Source organism: Fomitopsis serialis, assembly GCF_022376445.1.
Source record: "Fomitopsis serialis strain Sig1Antser10 chromosome Unknown B0H18scaffold_162, whole genome shotgun sequence".
Classification (NCBI taxonomy): domain Eukaryota; kingdom Fungi; phylum Basidiomycota; class Agaricomycetes; order Polyporales; family Fomitopsidaceae; genus Fomitopsis; species Fomitopsis serialis.
Genome location: NW_025955122.1, coordinates 25,348 through 44,464, shown reverse-complemented (window position 1 = coordinate 44,464; position 19,117 = coordinate 25,348). Strand labels below are relative to the sequence as shown.

Genomic DNA, 19,117 nt, shown 5'->3' with positions numbered 1-19,117 from the left:
CGTCAATTGAACGTAGACAGAATTGGACGTCGTTCGAGTGAGTATGGCTGAGTCTTGTCCGGACATGCGAGCCATTGTCGTCGAAGAAAATCAATGAATTTCTCCCTCATATAGCACTTCGATCATCCGGAAGATGGAGTTCAACGAGGCAGCAGAGCATGCACTACACAGAGCCTGGCACGGCTTGTAAGTACCTGAACTCGTATCGCGGTCAGAGATACGCACCTCATAAACAATCCGCCGTGGAGGTGATCGCGATGAGCGCTGTACTGTCTCCCCATACTCTTCTCCCACGTTCATTGCGGTCGAGAGTCGCAGGGGCGATCTTCTGCGGCAGGATTGCATGGCCAGTGGCAAACGCATTCCAGTGTTCCTCTTACGAGTATGGAAGTTACGTAGACCAAACCCGTCCTCCCCTCGTCTTCGACAAGGCAGCTCTATCAAACGAGCTCGCCCAAGTGCGTCGCTTCGATCTAGTGAACGTAGCATCACGGCGGGCGGAGCATGCGTGGGGCCCTTCGTTTGGGAGGGTTTGTGGAAGTTGATGCAGGAATCTGCGTAGCAAGGAGGAGGGAGGCAGCAGCGCATCTAACCGTCAGCGAGAATACATTAGACACGCCGAGTGCTGCAGAGCATACAACATACATTTCCCTTAAGAAAAAAGGGGCTCGAAAGCTGATGTACACACCCACTCATCGCGTGAATCCTGCTACGCCCTCCGGGACGCAGTACGGGACGCGAAAGACGACCGAGTCGAACTCGGTGGGCTCGGAGACCACCGTTGTAGATATGGTCACCTTGCTTGACGGAGGGGTGCTGGGATTGAAGGACGAGCTCGATGCCAAAACTTGTGAGGCTATAGGCGCGCCAGGGGAGGCGGAGGAGTGTACGATGCCGACCCGCACATATGACTGGCCTGCGAGATCACAAGGGTCTATGAGTGAGATGGTACACGCGTACATACAAACGCTATTCCTCACGACGTAGCTCCTGATGTTGGGATCGCGCGTGTACAGATCAATGCTAAGGACTGGGGCCTCCGCGGGGAAGCTGCCATGGAGGGGTCGTTCGTCTGGGACTCGTCACACACGATAGTCATGCCAAGTGAGTTTCGAAGAGGACACGCAAGTTGCCGAGGAGGGCAATCGCTGGGAAAGCTAGGGTGTTTCAGTGTGCGAGTACATAGAGACTGGGGTAGAGTGAGTCGGAAAACACTTGTATTTGACGTACCAGGATGTAAACCGAGGTGATTGCGTGCATGACTTTCACTAGCGGCTGGCCATCAAAAAACGCGATAAAACGCGATGCTAGAAAAGAATGGATGACCACTTCGGCATCTGAATGATGCATTGCCCAGATTGAACCGAGTAGGTCAACGACGTACCGTAACGACCACTGATGCCTTTCCTCGACGTCTGAGGGACTGGTGCCTTTCCCGTCTCGCCAGCGACGCTCATGTGTTCGCGGGTCCCGCTTTTCCACCAAAACACAGTCTCAAAGGAGACATAGGCATTCGGGAGAGCGATGCGAGTAAGTAGAGGCGTCGGACCCGGCGACGGGTGGAAATGTGCAAAGATGGGCACGGTAGGCTTAGCTGAGCGGACACATCGAAGTTCGTCGTCCAAGCATATGCAGTGACGTTAGGGTATACAAGCGTAGAAGTTCAAAGCTTGAAGAGCTTGAAGCCTTGAAGGACTGTTGCCGTTCTGTACAAAGTGACGGTGCCGGTGAACACCGATCTAGGCAGACTCGGCGCTTGCCGGGGTGCAGCCACAGACGCGTCGAGCTGCGTCACTATCGAGTCCCGCGACGACAACGCGACGATGTCCCCCAAACCGCGAACGGCTTTCTTGCACCTTATAGTCAGCACGTGGGCTGCTGGCTAACCTCATGAGCCCTTCCGTCACGCTCAAGTGACTACACTTCGATCGCAGGCAGTCCGAACGCGGAATCGTGTTATGTTGCTGTCTTCCGCGAGTACAACTTCGAGACCAACTCGCGACTGCCATGTATGCTCATGACTTCGCGGTGAGTTTGTAGCCCTCTTACCTCGTGACACTCGCATGCGGTATACGTAGTATTAATATTTCTGTTCAAGAGCTCTGAGGCCCCCGAGTCCTCACAGTGTTCTGATCGCTGCATCCAGCGTCACGAACCGCCGTTGGCAGCCGTGGCGAAGACATTGTCATTCGAGGCTACAAATTCTTTGCAACCCATGTTGTATGTGTGCAATAGGCGGGCGTGTAGGTGCGCCCTCAAGCTCTGTCACCGCACGGAGGATGTTTGAACGCAGCATTTGATAATCTGGGGCGTGCTCGCTGAGGAATGTGCATGCTGCCGTTGACCTTATGCATTGCGCGGGTTTGGCAAATGCGTAAATGCGGCCATGTCTCTACACTGGCTGAGACAGTTGGAGATTCTTCTGTCCCGCTGCCTCTGATGTACGCTCCGTTTAACTACGTCTTACGACGCGCAGAGCACCCGCCTCGCCTCTCCGCCTTCCTGCCCTCTCGACGTACACACCACCTCCCCACCAGTCCCAATTTGCATGCTGAGGTCCGCTCGTGATTCCTCCCGTCGTGACCAGAGTCAGACTATCAAGAACGAAGACATGGCGCTAATTGCCAATGCATTCCGCACAAAAGGTGCTTGTAGGCGTAGGGGATACAACCAAGACGAGGTACGTATGTACCTCTGTCTGTGCTCGCTGCTGTAGCTCACGACTCGCCGCTCTGCCACGCTGTTCAGTGGTGTTTCGCGCCGATAGGCAAGTCCTCGCTCGCAATGACGGGGAGCTTGGTAACGCGTCTCCTCCACCCGTCTTGCCAAAAAAAATTAGTCGTGTTCCGCGAGTGTTCACTCGAGACTTGGTAAGTATCACAGTGGCTGTGAGTCGAAACGGTTATGATGGGTATCTATCGGCACCAAGACGTGGGTTCGGTATTGCTGGTAACGACCCGTGCTTCTTCATCGCCTCGATGGGCCCCCTCCCAATTTCAGAACACATTCCAATGCCCAAGTGAGGCGTCTTCCATCCATCCCGCTCGAAATCGTTCTGCTCACCGCTTTTCGCTACGACGACCCATTCTAGGCCATCAACTTCCTGTCCCCAATATTGTAACCATCGATGCTAACGGATGACGTTGACCTACATCTCAGATGGTCTACGCTACTTAAGAACGTCGTAGCTTGTCTTTGCTCACCAACTGAACCCGTCCTGCGCCGCACCACGCTCAACTCGAGCATGGCCAATGCAACCTTGACCCAAGCAGTGAGTGTTCAAGAACTTGAAGCCTTGATTAGCTCTCAGTAAGTATCAACGCAACCCCCGTCATTGCCCTTCTCTAACGCATCGACCCATGTCAGAATTGCTGCTTCGTTGCCGCATTGTGTACGCGATACCAGCCTTGGACTGGCCAATGTTCGCTCACGTCGAACTCTCGTACTAGGTATCTACTGTCTTGACTTCGTGCTCACTCTCGGACAACAAGTCCACTTCATGCGAGGCCGAATGCTGTCAATCCCAACCGTCCTCTTTGTCCTGTTGCACGTCTCGATCTTCAGCTCAGCTATGGCTTGGGTCGCATTGACGTTTACCTCGAGGTGTACGGTGCGCCATCTGCTTTCGTTCACGTAAATGTGACTAACATACAGGCGTGTCTGTCTTTCCGCTAGAGGTATGTGCTCTCCGGTGTCCATCGTAGTGGCTGAACTTACTGGCCTGGACCGCAGCATACGTGGTCTGTGGTTCGTGTACCTTGATATGGCTACAGTATTCGATATTGTTGAGACAGGTGAGGTGACTGTCTCCGACATGTCGCGATAATATTCTCACTGATGATGCAGCGATCATGGCTTTACGCGCGTATGCTGTCAATGGAAAGGACTGGCGCATTCCTTCGGTTATTGTGGCTCTCTTCCTTGTAGAGATCGCGTGCAATATAGTACATTCCCCTTGACAGTCTACGCGCCTCTACTGATGCCGTGTGGCAGTACGAAACAGGTACTCTCCGTATCATGAACTCACCATATGGATGCTTCGCTGAAGACACGAACAACCTTGCCGACCTCCAGTATGTGCTCTTAATTGTGATTTTTGCGAGCCAACATGTTAATAAGCAATGCATTTGACTCAGCTGTAGGCCCTCTGACCATTCGTCTGAGGATTCATGCGATACTGACGTATGCGGTGCAAGTCAACATTGCGAGCGTGATCACAGCATCGCTAGCGCATCTTCTGTTGCTCGTGGAAACCTGGCGCCATACATTCAAAACGAAGAGGTTTGCTGACTCCATCGGCGAGCAGGCGAGCATCACCAACCTATTGCTCGTGGATGGTCTGTCCAAAATTCGATGATGCCGTGGATCTAACTAAATCTGTTCCAGGTACCGTGTTCTTCGGGTAGGATTTACCGTCGTCCTGACTAGAGACTGCAGCCCGAGTCTCACCTTGCATTGCAACAGAACAACATTTGCATTTGATATCTTGGATGTCGTGATCATGTACACGAAGGTATGCTTCCTGTGACGGTCTTCCGATCTAAGCATTGACGATCCGATGTCCAGAACTTCAAGGGCTGCATGTAAGTATCTATGTACTAGTCCGGCGGCCGCGCGCCACAACCCATAGCGTATCCGTACCGTCAGGTCAGTGGCCACTAAGTACTTATTTAATTGTTTGTATCGTTGGCCACTGAACACGCTCCGTGACTCACTAGGTGGCACGTCTACTATATCGATCCTATCTGGTCGTGTGCAATTCTCCACGCCTGTCTCCCAAATCCGCCCTCAACTGTCCATACGTCCCGACGTACGTACGTCGACCCGTGCCCGTTGTGTTCTCACTCCCAAGATAGCCCACTTTTAGGTTCCATTGCAACCGCAACGTCAGATTATCTTCTGCTTCCCGCCTCGAGAGTGCTCCTATGACCAGCACATCTTATCCGAAGCAATACTATGGGAGGCCGTTCCTCCTCCTTCGTGATACAAGTCGAAGGTGAGCCACGCTCCCAGTGGGCCATCCCACCCTCGTGAACGGTCTACGATGTTCTCCTACCTCGCCCATCGACGCGCCTGGTGAGTAGTATCCCATGGTACTCCCATTGATTTCCTCAATGACCCCGGTCCCGTAGCTACGCTAAGCAAGAAGAGCGTCGTGCACGCATCGAGAGCCTCCCCGCGGTCTACCGCACGCCGCTAACTGCGAGCGATAAGGACGTACTCGCCAAGCCCATCGCCGCAATTGTCACCGATGTCCAGAAAGGCGCACTCAAGCCGCGCGACGTCCTCGCCGCGTACGGCAAGGCCGCCCTGAAGGCGCACGCCGCGACGAACTGCCTGACCGAGGTGTTCATCCAGGAGGCAGAGTCGTCCGCAGAGTCTTGCAACACGAAGGGGCCCCTCGCGGGCATGCCCGTGAGCCTGAAGGACGAGATCTCCGTGGCGGGCGTCGACGCGTGCATCGGCTACTCCGCGTGGGTGGGCATCAAGCAGCAGGACTCCGCGCTCGCGAGGCTGCTCCGCGACGCGGGCGCCGTCCCGTACGTGAAGACGAACGTCCCGATCACGATGCTCTCGTTCGAGTGCGCGAACGACGTCTTCGGCGCGACGACGAACCCGCACAACAGGAACTACGTCCCCGGTGGCTCGTCCGGCGGCGAGGCCGCGCTGATCGCCTTCGGTGGCTCGAGGGTCGGCGTCGGCTCGGACGGGGCGGGCTCGGTCCGTTTGCCATCGTAAGCGGCCGCTTCGCAGACCTTGGACGAGGAGCTGACGGACGACGCGCAGACACTACTCGGGGGTGTACACCATCAAGGCGTCCTCCTACCGGTTCCTCAAGTCGGGGAACGCGCACACGAGCGTGCCCGGCGAACAGGGCGTGGGCGTGGCGTTCTCCCCGATGGCGCGCACCCTCGGCGACCTCGAGACGTTCTGGAGGGCGGTGATGAGCATGGAGCCGTGGGAGTACGACAGCTCGGTGCTCGCGCTCCCGTGGCGCGAGGTCGATCTATCCAGCCAGAAGAGCATCCGGTGGGGCGTCATGTGGGACGACGGTGGGTAGTCGATTCTATGGGTAATCAGTGACTGATACTCGTTGTAGGTGTCGTCGCCCCGTCGCCTGCGTGCAATCGGGCTCTGCAGACGGTCGTGAAGACGCTGGAGGCGCACGGGCACCAAGTCGTCACCGTGTTCGTCCCGGCTCCTCTGTCAAGACCCGTGCACTAACGTATGTTCATGGCAGCGATCCTCCAAGCCCTGCCGAAGGCCTGAAGCTCGCCTCCCAGCTCCTCATGGCCGACGGCGGTACGTCCACGCTCCTCGTCCAAGCCTCCCACTGACCCTCCCCCAGCCAAGCGCTGCACGAACCCGATCCGCCCGGGCGAGACGAACGACCCCGCCATGCGCGCCGCGCTCGGAATGTTCCGCGCTCCGCGCCTCTTCAAGACGCTCTACGCGTGGTACCTCCGGTACGTCGCCCGCGACCCGCTCTACGCCGACCTCGTCGCAGCGTGGTCGGAGAAGAGCGTGGCCGAGTACTGTGCGCTCGTTTTCCAGCGCGACGCGTACAGGGAGCGCTGGCACGCGTACATGAAGGAGCAGGGGCTCGACTTCATCTTGACCGTGCCGAATTCGTTGCCGGCGGTCCCGCATGGGGGCATGAAGGAGGGGTGGAAGGCGTGCGGGTATACGTTCTTGTTCAACCTGGTACGTGGCGGAGTGTGCAGCGACGAACGTTTGCTGATGCGCTTTTGGGCAGCTGGACTACTCCGCGGGCGTGCTACCCGTCACCCACGTCGACCGACTGCGTGACGCGCTGGGCCCGTTCAAGCCCAGAAACGCCATCGAGCGGGGCCAGTACAAGATGTACGACGCGGACAAGATGCACGGGTTGCCGGTAGGCGTGCAGGTCGTCGGGCGGAGGCTGCAAGAAGAAAAGGTCCTCGAGGGCATGAAGCTGATTCAGAGGCTGCTGGAGGAGGACGGAAAGGCGTATGCGCCTCTCAGTATGGCTGGCTAGTCACTTCAGATGTATGGCGTGAACAAATGTTAAGATGTGCTGTGCTTACTGTTCGGTGCCTCTGGTGTGCCCGATAAACCTGCAGTCTGGTTCCGCGTGAGTGCTGGATGCCCGTGGGGCTGTGTAATGCACAACCTGAGCATGTACCACACTACCACAACGTACTGCTCGCTGCCAGTGGCTGTTCAAGTTGATATAACAGCGATAAGTAACTTTACGCCCGTGTGGCTCGCGCGGTGATCATGTCTTCACGAGGACCTCTTGCCGATGGTGTTGCGCTTTTTCTTGGATAGTGCCATATTCAAAACCGCCTAATGACCGCGAGACACGCAGAGGAGGAGGGCAGGGGCACGCACTGCGGCACTGGCAGTGGCAGAGCGATCGGGTGAGAAATCGCTGGGACAACAGAGATCTGGATAAGCGCCGGAATGTCGGTGGCGCAGACGTTTTCTTCCTCCTCCTCCTCGATTTTCTGTGCTTTTGACACGCCGGCCTCGCAGGACGCAGCAGATAGCGTCAATGACCAGCCCAGTCTCTGACGAGACTCTACGCAGTGAGTACAGCGCCACTACAGCTGGTCGTCGTCGATGCGCTAACCGCCCACGACCGGATACAGCACTGCTCTCGGGAGTCGGTATATACCGCGTGTTCATGTTTTATGGTCGGCAAGCTAGACCTTCCGTCTATCATACTGGATATATGGAGGCCATCGTTGCACCGTGCAGACGGGAGAAGTGCTCTGTCCAGTAACTGCCTGCGTGGCATTCAAAACGGTCTGATGAACCTCAGTAACATTCAGTCGGTCTTCCGACAATCCAGCTGGAAATTTGTACCATTCCCCTTTCTAGTGAAACTCTATTTCTCTTCAGCAGCTTCTGTACAGCAATCATCGTCCGGTCGGTTTTCGCCACTTGACATGGGCAATGATGCACGGCCACATGCACATCGGCATTAGGCGCATCTCGTTCCGAGCTTGGAGCCTCCGTCCAAGGATCTGGCAGCGTTAGTACTGTGACATCGCATATATTGATGGTAAGCGGCAAATTTGTCTTGACTCTAGTCTGACGAGTACTCATAGGTTGCACGTTGAACGGAAGGACCGACAACGCTGGGCCGCTCATGCTGATACCCCTTACCAGTGCTAGAGTGCTTAGTCGTGGCCATGATGTCGCGGCACAAATGCCACCATCTCGGTCCCCACTGTACCTCTCACCCACGACGCCCCGCAAGATTGCTCGCCCTCCCGTTGATTCCTCACCAGACGTGGGCCCCCGAAACCTCGCCTAGGACACAAGGGTATACGAAGTCACTCCAGTCTCACAACCATTCCGAAAAATCATAGCGCCTCATGCCGCCGATTTGGCCTTCGTTCCATCGCGCCGGTGGCGTCGAGTGTTGTGTCCACCTTCGCACGTCGTATTCTGGTCGATTGACTGATGCATGGTGCGCTCACCGAACCCCAAATCATCCGCTGTGCCGCACATTCTTTCTTTCTGTGCTTTGCTCAATGCGTACGTTTTGGCCGGTGACAGATAGCGCACACGTGAACGCCAAACAAGCTCTTCTTGCGATATCTCCGTCGTCCCCGGCCTACCCCTCAAAGTGTGCCGAGCCCCGCGAGTTATCCCAGTCCCACGCTACAGTCCTTGTCTTAGCGTGTGCATGCTCAATCCGGACTTGCTGTATTCTTTATTCTGCAGAGCCCACGTTTGAACGCAGGGCGTACAGTCTTATGTGGTGCGTCTCGGTCTGTACTGCATGATAATGTCTGCTGACCTGCTTTCGAAAGCTGGACTAGTCCGAGGGAGTATTGCCCTGTATGCGCGTTAACTGTCTGCCCGATGCGCTAGACATGTTCAAATACCGGGTCACGATCTACCGAGGCCGTCAGACTGCAGAATGTTCCACATTTTTATCGCAATTGAGCTCCACATTGATGGAGCTTAACCAGACTTATGATGCCGTACTGATTATCTAGGAAGCCACACGCGTTGACGAATGTTCTGAGCGCGTAATGCGTACATAGCCGTATCGACAGTCGTTCTCCCCGCGGACCCTGGTCAGCACGACGGCTCCGCCCCGGACATCTCCGAGGCGCACTGGACCCGCTGACACAACAAGGCCAGTTCAAGATGTGCGACGTAGTCGAGATGCACGGTATGCCCTCGGCATGCAGATCGTCGGGGGGAGACTGCAAGAGGCGAAGGTGCTCGATTCAGGCTTCACGACCTGCACCAGTTTGTCAATTGACCTGTGGCGCGATGGTAATTTTCACTGCAAGTCTCGAAGGAGGATTTACAGCGGCGTACGACAATCTTCACTTCAGGAACATGTGACAGCTGGACATGAAAATTCAGGTATGCCTCGGAGTGCCTTATCGCTGTTACCGTCTCACGCAAGTCTTGAACACTAGATCCGACTGAGAAAGGGACGCGTGTGTGGCTTTCTGGCATATTTCATCCAGATTGACGCACACTTCCGCATTTACCAAGTTCCTGGCGGACCACGGTACATCACTGGGTCTTACACGGTTCCATGGCCGCGGCTGACAATTGCTGTTTCAGTCTTTTCGCCATCGAGAACTTCCAAAGTAATAGGGTCGTCAAACATAGTGCCCGCCTGCTAAAGAATCTGCAAGTCTTCGTCGATGTTCCTTGCATGACTCAGCAAGTCATCTTAGCTTGGCAGCCAACTCTTGAAGATCACAACGACGCACGTCTCTCCACATCTCCCCGACATATAGTGTTGCTGACGGTGTCTGCCTACGCAAGTCCTTGTCGAATTCGGCCCCAGCATTGGTGATTTCAAGCATTACACTGTTTCTTACTATGTGCGCTTACCATGTCTCCGATATACTGTCATCCTATCGGTTCCAAACGGAGAGGCTAACTAAGTTACCTTGACGCGGGTTACATACTGACCACAAGACACAAGTGGGCATGCTAGTAGTATAAGGAACGTGCGAGTATCGTCGTTAGCGCGCTATCCCGCAGTCGTCCGAGGAATCAGCCCACATATGCCAATGGGCAGAGCCTGCGTTTCGCCACCGGCTCGCAACGGTCGGCCTCGAGGTTCGTAATCCCTGCCGTTTTTCATTGGATCTTTCTAAGCACGACCGTTCTTGTGCTAGGGTTCCCACTGCGTCGTTGCCTTCACGCCTTCAATGCATCCACATCACGCTGCTTGACACATGCGATGACGCCAGACCACATTCGCGCCTATGCGATGAAATAAGGAGCTTTGAATGACGCTCTTCATAGCCTTTAATATGATATCAAGCCCATCATAATCCGCGTCGAGAAGTGCTGTCCAACGCTACGGTCAAACGTGAGTACGGCGATCCAATACCTTTCATGGGGCGCTAGCATTTGTGGGCGATAGGTTCACACCGCTTCTTCAGAAAGAGACGTAGCACAATGCCAGCTCCGAAGGAGTCGCGATCCGGAATGCCGTCTCCAAACCATCGGGTGAGTCGCAGACGGTTTGCTAAGCCTCCACTCAATTTATGAGATTTCTATGCAGCTATCAGAGTCAAGTCCAGATAATCAGCTACAACACTCGGAACGCGTGTATGCACCACCCATGAAACTGGCAAATTCAGTGAGCCAACCATTATCAAGGACTCCTGCGTATGCTGAAGTACCACTTCCAGAACGATTCAACGTCGAGCATTCCTAGGGCTGATGATGTGCCCACAACCGTACGTTACCGGGAGATCTGCACTTTGGACATACCTGTCTGACGTACAACGACTCATTGCCAGTCAGTTGTGCAACCAAGAGTATGGAATCTCTACGTTAAAGAGGCGTCAAAGTGGCGTACCGACTTTATCGAGAAGTGGATCAAGGAAATGGACTCTCTCCTATTGTTTGTTCGTAGTCCAGTTCATCTCGATATGTTCCTGTCACTCATTTGCTTCCACCAGGCGACCCTTTTCTCGGCTGTCGTCACTGCCTTTGTCGTCCTGGTCTACCCTGCGCTCCACCCTGACTCTGGCGCCGCCTCTCTCGTCGTCCTCAACCAAATACTGGACGCTCTTCGCCAGAACCAAACTGGACAACCTGGAAGTGACACTGCAGCATCGATACCTGGCGACACATCATTCGCGCCCAAAGCATATGCCATTCGTGTCAACGCTTTCTGGTTCGCTAGCCTAGTCATCAGCGTATCCGTGGCCTTTCTCACAATACTTGCCAAGCAATGGCTCGCCAGTCTCGGCGGAGACTTGCACCCGTCTATCGAGGCGCGCGGGCGACAATTTCAGTACCGCTACGACAATGCGCACGAGTGGAAGCTAGCCACTACGCTCGAGTGGCTTCCCATACTCCTCCACATATCATTACTCCTTTTCTTCATCGGTCTCCTCGACTTTCTATGGTCAACCAACACAGTCGTCGCAATCGTGGCGACGGTGTTCGTCAGTGTTACGTTCGCCATCTACATCGGCACGTACATGTTATCCCACCTCTCAGCGACCTGTCCTTACAGGACGTCGGTGGACCCGACAACTGTCACATGGGAGTTCATCCGCCGATTACCCTACACCTCGTGGAAGATCGCATACCCCGTATTGTGGCTCTATCGCACTCTTCGACATCTATCCGGCTATTATGGAATGAAGATCCCGTCCGCGTTCGCTGAGCGTATCGCAACCCTCCACAACGAGCACATAGCGCGCGCAGACACCGAGCTCGAAACTGATATTGTTTCCCGGGAGTCTAACTACATATCGGACCATCGCGAGCTCGTGGACGCGCGCATGCTGGCCCGAATGGTCCAGTCATTTCTACCAAACATCACGACCGACGACGCTAGAATGCTGGCCCACGAAATCTCGCGATATCCGCTCCTCGTCCGGTATAGGGACATCTTCATTGAGGCGGGCACAGTGCGCTTCTTGAGCCAGTGGCTACACTACATCGAAGACTCCGAGTGCGGGCTTCCTAAGCTGAAGCGGCGAATGCAAGACGAATACTCGCTCATTCTGCGCGCTCTTGCCCAACTTCTTACCGAGGTCGAGGACGGAAGTGCCACGACAGGGCTCGTGGCAGAAGGACCTTTCCGGAGATACAAGAAACCTCAGGAGACTATGTCTCTGAACGCCGACCTTGCCCTAAAAAGGCTTCGGTTATCGCAGACGACCGTAAGTCTTCCGGCCAGCGAGGACCAAGTGAACATTGTTCAGTTCTCCCACGTACTCCGGCTCCAACTCGTCGCATCGTCCATGACATGGTACACAGGCAAAGTCAACTTGAGGGCCGTCGTAGAAGACTTCTGCGCTCGACTGGCAGTGTTTCGAGGGATGAAAGACCTCGAACCCGAGTTCCGCATGTCCATCGTCAATACTGCGATTTACGTAGCAACTCGTGTCATCGACCTTCCGCTGGACAATACCTCTCGAGACGACGTGATGAAGACTCGTGCGGACTACAAACGGAGGGCGGTCGATATGTTTGCAGAGCTGGTTCTGCGGAACCCCGGCATGGAGTTCCCTCTCATCCGCCAAATCGCCTGGGTCCTGGCTGTTCTTTCCATGCCGGAACACCGTTTGGTCCCGAAGCTTGACGACTTCCATCTCCTGATTACCCAGGCACAAGGCGAAGCTTCCTCCCTGACGCCCGAGCGCATACTATCTACTGCGAGGGACTTGGAACGCCCTTCTATGCTTCACCTTACTCTGGTATTGATCGAAGATCTCCTCTACGACAGGCATTCCGAGTCTGGATCTGTCAGCACGTCGATGAGCGTACAAAACCAGCCCACGGCAGAAGAAACATACCGAATGCGTCTCCTGGAGCGTATGATAACGAAGTATCCTACCTTCCTCCGGAAGCTTGCTTCTATCATGACCACTGCCAGGCGGCAGCACAACGACGATTTCCAGCCGTACTTCGCGAACCTGCTTCCCGAAGACCTGCTCCGTCTACTGAAGCGCATAGTTCGTATATCGGGATGCATAGTACACTACCCCTCACCTCGAGGACTCGACATACCGGTGAAAACCAAGGAGTACATTGCGATCCATACGCGCAAACTCCTTCTGTTCGTCTGTTCGTTCAATCACAAAAGCGAGGGCCCCTGGGAACACATCTATGGCACTGCTTACGGTGCGGCGTGTCGATTCGCCCTCCTAGACTGCGCACAAGACGCAACGATGGTACCTCCGCCCGATGCTTTCGTTTTCGATAGCTATTCGCCTCAGCAGATCGGCGAGATGATGGACCTGGTTCTCAAAACCGCATCAGCCGTCGTCGAGCCACCGGAGTCAATCAGTACGGTCTTAACGATGATCGCGGACCTGAGGTTCAAGTCTCTTGCTGGAGTACCGAGAGCGGCCGACTCACCGGAGCTCCCCCAGTCGGCAAAGTATGCTATTGAGCTGCTGTCCTATCTTCGAGATCCAACCAACGACCCTGAGCGCATCCATCACCTCGCCTCTCTACGGGACAAGGGACTTCATTCCGAAGCTCAGAGGGCTCTGGGAGCTCTGGCGGTAACAGACCTGGCCGAACCAGAGGAGTCGTCCAATGGCGCAGCCGATGAACCACTTGTCGACGCTGCGCACTATTACGCACGTTGGGAGGCTGAGAGCGTCGGAAACGCATACGTACTCGCACCATCGTTTGTGCCAGGTGCTGCAGGGAATGTCTGATATGGACCGTTGTCGAGTACCAGTGGTAGAGGTCGTACTGACGCACTGGCTTCCACTCCTCAGGTTCATTGCGCTTGGTCACGAGTCAGTATCATCTCCTCATTGAAGGTTGTTATCCTCCCACCGGGCAACAGGAGTACGCTTGTCTACCGATCATACCTGTATCTTATTCAACTCGCAAACCCAGTCGATTCCTTGGCGCATCCGACTTGACAGAATGTTTACGGTGACACAGCCCTTTGGCCTCTGACGCTTGCTAGGGTGCTTAGTCATGGCGTGACATCGGCGCCCTCAGGCTATTACCGCCACTGCGCTGAGTGCTTCTCAGGTCCACGAACTTCACGTTCATGTGCATGACTCTATGGCAAGGTCGCTCACACTTACCGTGACTTTGAGTCTTGGCACAGCAAGGTCATTGCACAACATACCGTAGGACACAAGGGCATGCGAGGCTTGCACAGGATCGTCCATTCATCCCACTCCGGTCGCACAGCTGGCCCACTCACATCGACATCGCATCATGCTGCGGATAGCCGCCATTGCATCGTCCCATTGCACTGGATGGTATCGAACGTCTACGTGGTAAGTGATATTGTCCACCTGCGTATGTCCGCGGCGGCCTTCTGACTGAACGGTCACACCAGAGAACCTCCCGTACTTGACCGCGGCTGACTGATGCATGTTCACTGAACTCTGTTGTGCAGCGCGTCTGCTTTCTATCTTCTGCTAAATGCGGAGGTACCGGCCGGCGAAAGACAGCACATACGTGAACGTCTGTACAGGATCTGTGCGGAATTTTCCAGCCATCACCGGCCTGCCCCCGATGTGTGCCTAGCCCCGCGGAATATCCCAGGCCATACTCTGGGTCGCACACGCTTAACTTGGAAGGTGAGCTATATGTACGCTCTACACCGTCTGCCACGTAGGTGTCGTCCTACCGGTCAGTATGGTCCATGGCAGTTGACTCGCGATCGCGTTGACTCAGCATGCTGCTTTATGCCACCAGGGGCAGCCGGCTTTGGACCTGTATTGAGTAAGGCCTCGTCCAAGCAACTGACATTTCGAAGTAGACTGTGAATGGACGGCTTCCATGCATCAGTCTAGTTTCTGAATGGGGCGAGGATGACGCGCGGGCCACACTCACACGACGTATCGCTCGCTGTGGCGGTCGGTATGACAGTGGACAAGTTATGTGGCTCGCGCGCTGATGCATTCATGAAGACCCTTTAACAATGGCGCTGCGCTCGAGCGAGCCCGTGTATACCTTTCAACGTTAGGAATCGTAGCTGCATGGTGAGTGACGAGTGTGCCCTCCAGGATGCTTCGCCGATGAACACGACTGTCATTGAACGTCCCCCCTTAGGACTCAATGTCAGCCCTCAACCGATCTCGCCTTTCTCCCGTTCCCCTCATAGAGGCATGTAATCCGGTGATCGATGTGGTGCTCAATTAACAGTTTTCATAGGGGTTGCCCATGAGGATGTCACCCTCTCGTACCCCCCCTCCTCGGCGACCTGACATGTCAGCACACCAATCAACGGTGACCCAATCCTTCCTCCGTCCGCTGATAAATACTAATTGAATATATGCCACTTTCCCATAGCTTCCAGAGGAGGCCGATCTCCCCACAAATGTGAGTTGTGTCCTCTTGCGTCTAGTGCCTCACCAGGCTGAATATATACTTTTAAGTCGGACATACGACATAATGTATGGCAGGTCTACAACGACCAAGCATCGCGGTGGCGCGCAGAATTCGTCGAAAAATGGAACAAGGAGATGGACTCGCTCCTCCTCTTCGTGCGTGCTGCCGTCTGGCTATATGCAGTTCTTCGTGCGACTAAACCAAATGTGCAGGCAACCCTTTTCTCTGCCGTCATCACCGCATTCGTAGTTCTCTCATATCCGAGCCTTCGCCCTGACTCCGGTCAAGCCACAGTCGATCTACTGCAGCAAATCATCGCTTCGCTGCATACAAACGGAACCCTTCAGCCGGTCCAGGCATCAACAACGTTCGTTGCATCATCAACCCGCGCGTTCATTCCGAAGGACTACGCCGTCCGCGTGAACACATTCTGGTTCGCAAGTCTCGTCGTCAGTGTGTCCGTCGCCTTCCTCACCATCCTCGCCAAACAATGGCTCGCGAGCCTCGACGGGGACCTTCACCCGTCGGTCGAGGGTCGCGGGCGGCAATTTCAGTACCGATACGACAACGCACGCGCGTGGAATCTTTCCTCCGCACTCGAGTGTCTACCGCTCCTTCTCCACATGTCGCTTCTCCTTTTCTTTGCGGGCCTCATTGACTTCCTCTGGGCGACAAACACCACTGTCGCCATCGTCGCGACGGTGCTCATCGGACTGACGGTCGGTATCTACATCGGTACCTACGTCCTCTCACACCTCTCGTCCACCTGCCCATACAGGACGTCGGTCGATCCTACGACGTGGACCTGGGAGTTCCTCCGCAGGTCGATCTACACGTCCTGGAAGATCACGTACCCGCTGGTCAAGGGCTACCGCACGCTCCTGCGCATGATCTCCTATTGCGGCATCGAGATTCCACCCTCTCTGGCCTATCCCGCTCGTGGCCCCATCCTGCGCACGGAGTACATCATGCGCGCGTACGCCGCGCCGCTCGTCGACTCGCACTCGCGCGAGATCAACTACATCTTCGGCAACGCCGCGTTGATGGATTCCAAGGTGCTCTCGCGCATGGTCGAGTCCTTCCAGATGGGCCTCACGGACCAGGACGCGGAGCTCCTCGCCCACTCCATCGCGCGCTTCCCGCACCTCGTCGCGTACCGCAACCTCTTCATCGACGCGGGCTCCGTGCGCTTCCTCACCCAGTGGCTCCGCTGGCTCGAGGAGTTCGAGTTCGACGACCTCAAGTCCTCCGTGCAGAACGAGTATGCGCTCGTGGAGAGGGCCCTCGCGAGGCTTCTCACGGAGGTGGTTGACGATGACGCGAGGGCGATCCCGACGCCTTGGGGCCTGCCGAGGACGTACAAGCGACCGCAGGAGACCATGTCGCTCAACGCGGACCTCGCCCTCCGGACGATGCGGCTCTCTTGTATCGACGAGGACGCTGTGGAGGAGATCCCGGGCGACATCATCCTGTTCTCGCATAGACTCCGGCTGCAGCTCGTCGCCTTCCCTCTCACGTGGTACTCGGGCAACTTAAAGGAGTCTGTGAAAGAGTACTACGCTCGCCTGATGCCGTTCAAGAGGCTGAACACACTGGAGAGCGAAGACAGGATGTCAATCGTCAACACCACCATCTACGTTGCCACGCGCGTGATCGACCCTCCCCAGTGGACCAAGCCCACCGAGGTTGTCTCCGCACGCCTTGAGCACAAGCACGGCGCTCTCGACGCATTTGCTTCACTCGTGCTACACAATCCCGGCATGGACTTTGCGCTCCTTCGCCAGATCTGCTGGGCCCTCTGCGTGCTCTCCATTCCCGAGCGTAGACTAATTCCCAAGTTTGACGACTTCCACTTGCTCATCACGCAGGTGCGACGCACGGACCGGCTGTTGGATGCCCTGAGAAGCAACGTCCTCGCACCGAGAAAGCAGCATCCCGTGATGCTCCACGCAATGCTCGTAGTACTCGAGGAGTTGCTGTACTCAACGTATGCTCCTGGTCGGTCGTCCGACAAGCTCGAAGAGGCGGATCGTATCAAGCTGATAGAGGCGCTGATTACGCGGTACCCTACATTTCTGCAGGAACTACACGCGGAGCTACTCGACTCCTGGAACTGCGATGACAGTCAGGCAGCGGCGAGCTGGCAGCACGGTTCCTTCTCCCTACAAGACTCGCTGCGCCTGCTGAGACGTGTCGTCCGCGTGTCTGGATTCCTCGGCTACTACTGCCCCACAGATCTGGGCCCGCTCAAGATCGACCGCGAGCAGATCACTCATTCCACCCTCGAGATACTCCAGTTCATGTGCAGCCATGACCATAGACACAGCGACCCCGAAACCAGGATAGCGATTCACCGCGTCGCGTACGGCGCCGCGTGCCGGTTCACCATCCTCAACTCTGGCGTGCCCACGCCGATCGTGCCCCCCGTGGATGAGTTCGTCTTCGACAACCACTCCGCGTGGGCCGTTGGCGAGCAGATGATCGCGGCGCTGCGGGTCGCTTCTGCGGTGTTCAACCCGCCCAAGTCGATCAAGACGGTCCTGACAATGATGGCTGACCTGCGATACATTTCGACCGACTCGAGGTTCCGTTCGGGGATCCTGGCGCATCTACGGAGACCAGAGTCGGGAGTTCCTGAACTTCTCGATCTTCTCTTGCAAAAATGGTGTGAGGATGAGGCGCGCGAGGCGATCAGTACTTTGGAAGGGACTGGAAGCCTGTCAGAGAGGCCGCGACCTACACCTCGACAAGCGACTCGGACGAGGAGGTCAACGCGCCCCCGACTTGATACTACGAAAGCTGGTATACGATTGAAGTGACGTCTAGACGTAGACGTTGCGTGGATGCTATTAACGATTGTACGATTGTGTGGCAGTTCAGTATGGCGGCATATCCATGACAAAATTAGACTTATACTCATCAACGCTGTAATTGATACTCTGTGTATCACTGGCTGTAAAGTATTATGTCCTCTATTTTGGTGGCTTTGAGAATCCCAGTCGTAGGGTAATTGACGTCCGGCAGGTTCATGATTCAAGTACAGTCACTAAGCGCTCGTCACACCGCAACCTTGTAATGGGCAAGGTCGACTCGGGTGGTCGTTGTGGCTGCGGTCGCGCGGAGTGGGAAGAACGAGCGAGAACGGGCTTGGGATAGACTCAAATAATGGTGTTGGAAAGGTGAAACACTACGGTACTACAGGCTGGCGCGGCGATGTATCTACTTGCTGACATAAGCATGTGGCGGGCGCGCCTGCTACAAACCTGTTACACGTTGGTTACACGCCATGACATGCTGGCTTACCCTCTAGTATAGGCAACACTTCGCTTCATTTAAAACGACTGGTTGAGGTTGCGCAGCACGTTAATCACCTCGTGTCATTGCTCTACGAGTATGGGACGTGGTAACGTAAGGCTACTATTGTGTACGTTCAAATTCTCATCCTGAGTGAGCGCGCGCATCATGCTGAATGCCTTAGACTTTGCTAGCTGGCAAATGAAGTTCAGCGATGGCAACCATCACGTCTGCGCGCCTGCGGCAGATTGAACTACTCGTGCTTGAACGCCAAACCCTCGAGTACCTACCATTGACACCCAGGTACGTCATAGGGCAGTTAGTCTGATTGTGACGCATGAGCATTATGACCTTAGTGTCGATACTACAGATTGCGAAGGTCCCTTCTGTAGTAAGTTTAACAACCTCGACTTTCAGGACTCTGCCGTCGGCCCTCCGCCATCGAGCTGTCAGGCTTGCTCTTTGTCCGGCAGTAAGTCTCGAGTGGATGTCGGACGTCCACTCAGTGTTG

The 19,117-nt window shown here is 55.4% G+C and overlaps 4 protein-coding genes across 4 annotated transcripts; 3 read left to right on the top strand and 1 right to left on the bottom strand.

The window, feature by feature from the left end:
• Window positions 1-58: 58 nt before the first annotated feature.
• On the bottom strand, window positions 59-1,207 carry B0H18DRAFT_136903 (uncharacterized protein). The gene is made up of 4 exons (XM_048036809.1): window positions 981-1,207; window positions 646-916; window positions 226-588; window positions 59-174 (listed from the first exon to the last, which is right to left on the bottom strand). Exons 1-4 carry the CDS (start codon window positions 1,097-1,099, stop codon window positions 91-93), a joined length of 837 nt encoding a protein of 278 aa, XP_047886521.1. The 5' UTR covers window positions 1,100-1,207; the 3' UTR covers window positions 59-90.
• Window positions 1,208-5,044: 3,837 nt separating this feature from the next.
• On the top strand, window positions 5,045-7,072 carry B0H18DRAFT_1145467 (amidase signature enzyme; the record flags this gene model as incomplete). Its single annotated transcript, XM_048035683.1, has 7 exons — window positions 5,045-5,076; window positions 5,133-5,735; window positions 5,788-6,053; window positions 6,101-6,188; window positions 6,242-6,303; window positions 6,350-6,705; window positions 6,758-7,072. The coding sequence occupies 7 exons, from the start codon at window positions 5,045-5,047 to the stop codon at window positions 7,016-7,018; spliced, it is 1,668 nt and encodes a 555-aa protein (XP_047886520.1). The 3' UTR covers window positions 7,019-7,072.
• Window positions 7,073-10,421: 3,349 nt separating this feature from the next.
• On the top strand, window positions 10,422-13,862 carry B0H18DRAFT_1216062 (uncharacterized protein). The gene is made up of 5 exons (XM_048036659.1): window positions 10,422-10,485; window positions 10,541-10,618; window positions 10,671-10,718; window positions 10,782-10,889; window positions 10,944-13,862. The coding sequence occupies exons 1-5, from the start codon at window positions 10,435-10,437 to the stop codon at window positions 13,668-13,670; spliced, it is 3,012 nt and encodes a 1,003-aa protein (XP_047886519.1). The 5' UTR covers window positions 10,422-10,434; the 3' UTR covers window positions 13,671-13,862.
• A 1,039-nt stretch (window positions 13,863-14,901) lies between these two features.
• B0H18DRAFT_136836 (uncharacterized protein) lies at window positions 14,902-18,333 on the top strand. The gene is made up of 6 exons (XM_048036808.1): window positions 14,902-14,963; window positions 15,034-15,087; window positions 15,136-15,210; window positions 15,274-15,303; window positions 15,360-15,467; window positions 15,525-18,333. Exons 1-6 carry the CDS (start codon window positions 14,961-14,963, stop codon window positions 18,129-18,131), a joined length of 2,877 nt encoding a protein of 958 aa, XP_047886518.1. The 5' UTR covers window positions 14,902-14,960; the 3' UTR covers window positions 18,132-18,333.
• The last annotated feature ends 784 nt before the right edge of the window (window positions 18,334-19,117 follow it).

Coding starts and splice junctions, on each gene's coding strand:
- B0H18DRAFT_1216062 (XM_048036659.1), top strand. CDS start 10,435: ATGCCAGCTCCGAAGGAGTCGCGATCCGGAATGCCGTCTCCAAACCAT. Junction 10,619..10,670: donor CCATGAAACTGGCAAATTCA/GTGAGCCAACCA, acceptor TACCACTTCCAG/AACGATTCAACGTCGAGCAT. Junction 10,890..10,943: donor TGGACTCTCTCCTATTGTTT/GTTCGTAGTCCA, acceptor TGCTTCCACCAG/GCGACCCTTTTCTCGGCTGT.
- B0H18DRAFT_136903 (XM_048036809.1), bottom strand. CDS start 1,099: ATGACTATCGTGTGTGACGAGTCCCAGACGAACGACCCCTCCATGGCA. Junction 589..645: donor CCTTTTTTCTTAAGGGAAAT/GTATGTTGTATG, acceptor GCTGACGGTTAG/ATGCGCTGCTGCCTCCCTCC. Junction 175..225: donor CACGGCGGATTGTTTATGAG/GTGCGTATCTCT, acceptor AAGCCGTGCCAG/GCTCTGTGTAGTGCATGCTC.
- B0H18DRAFT_136836 (XM_048036808.1), top strand. Junction 15,088..15,135: donor CTCCCGTTCCCCTCATAGAG/GCATGTAATCCG, acceptor CAGTTTTCATAG/GGGTTGCCCATGAGGATGTC. Junction 15,304..15,359: donor AGGCCGATCTCCCCACAAAT/GTGAGTTGTGTC, acceptor TATACTTTTAAG/TCGGACATACGACATAATGT.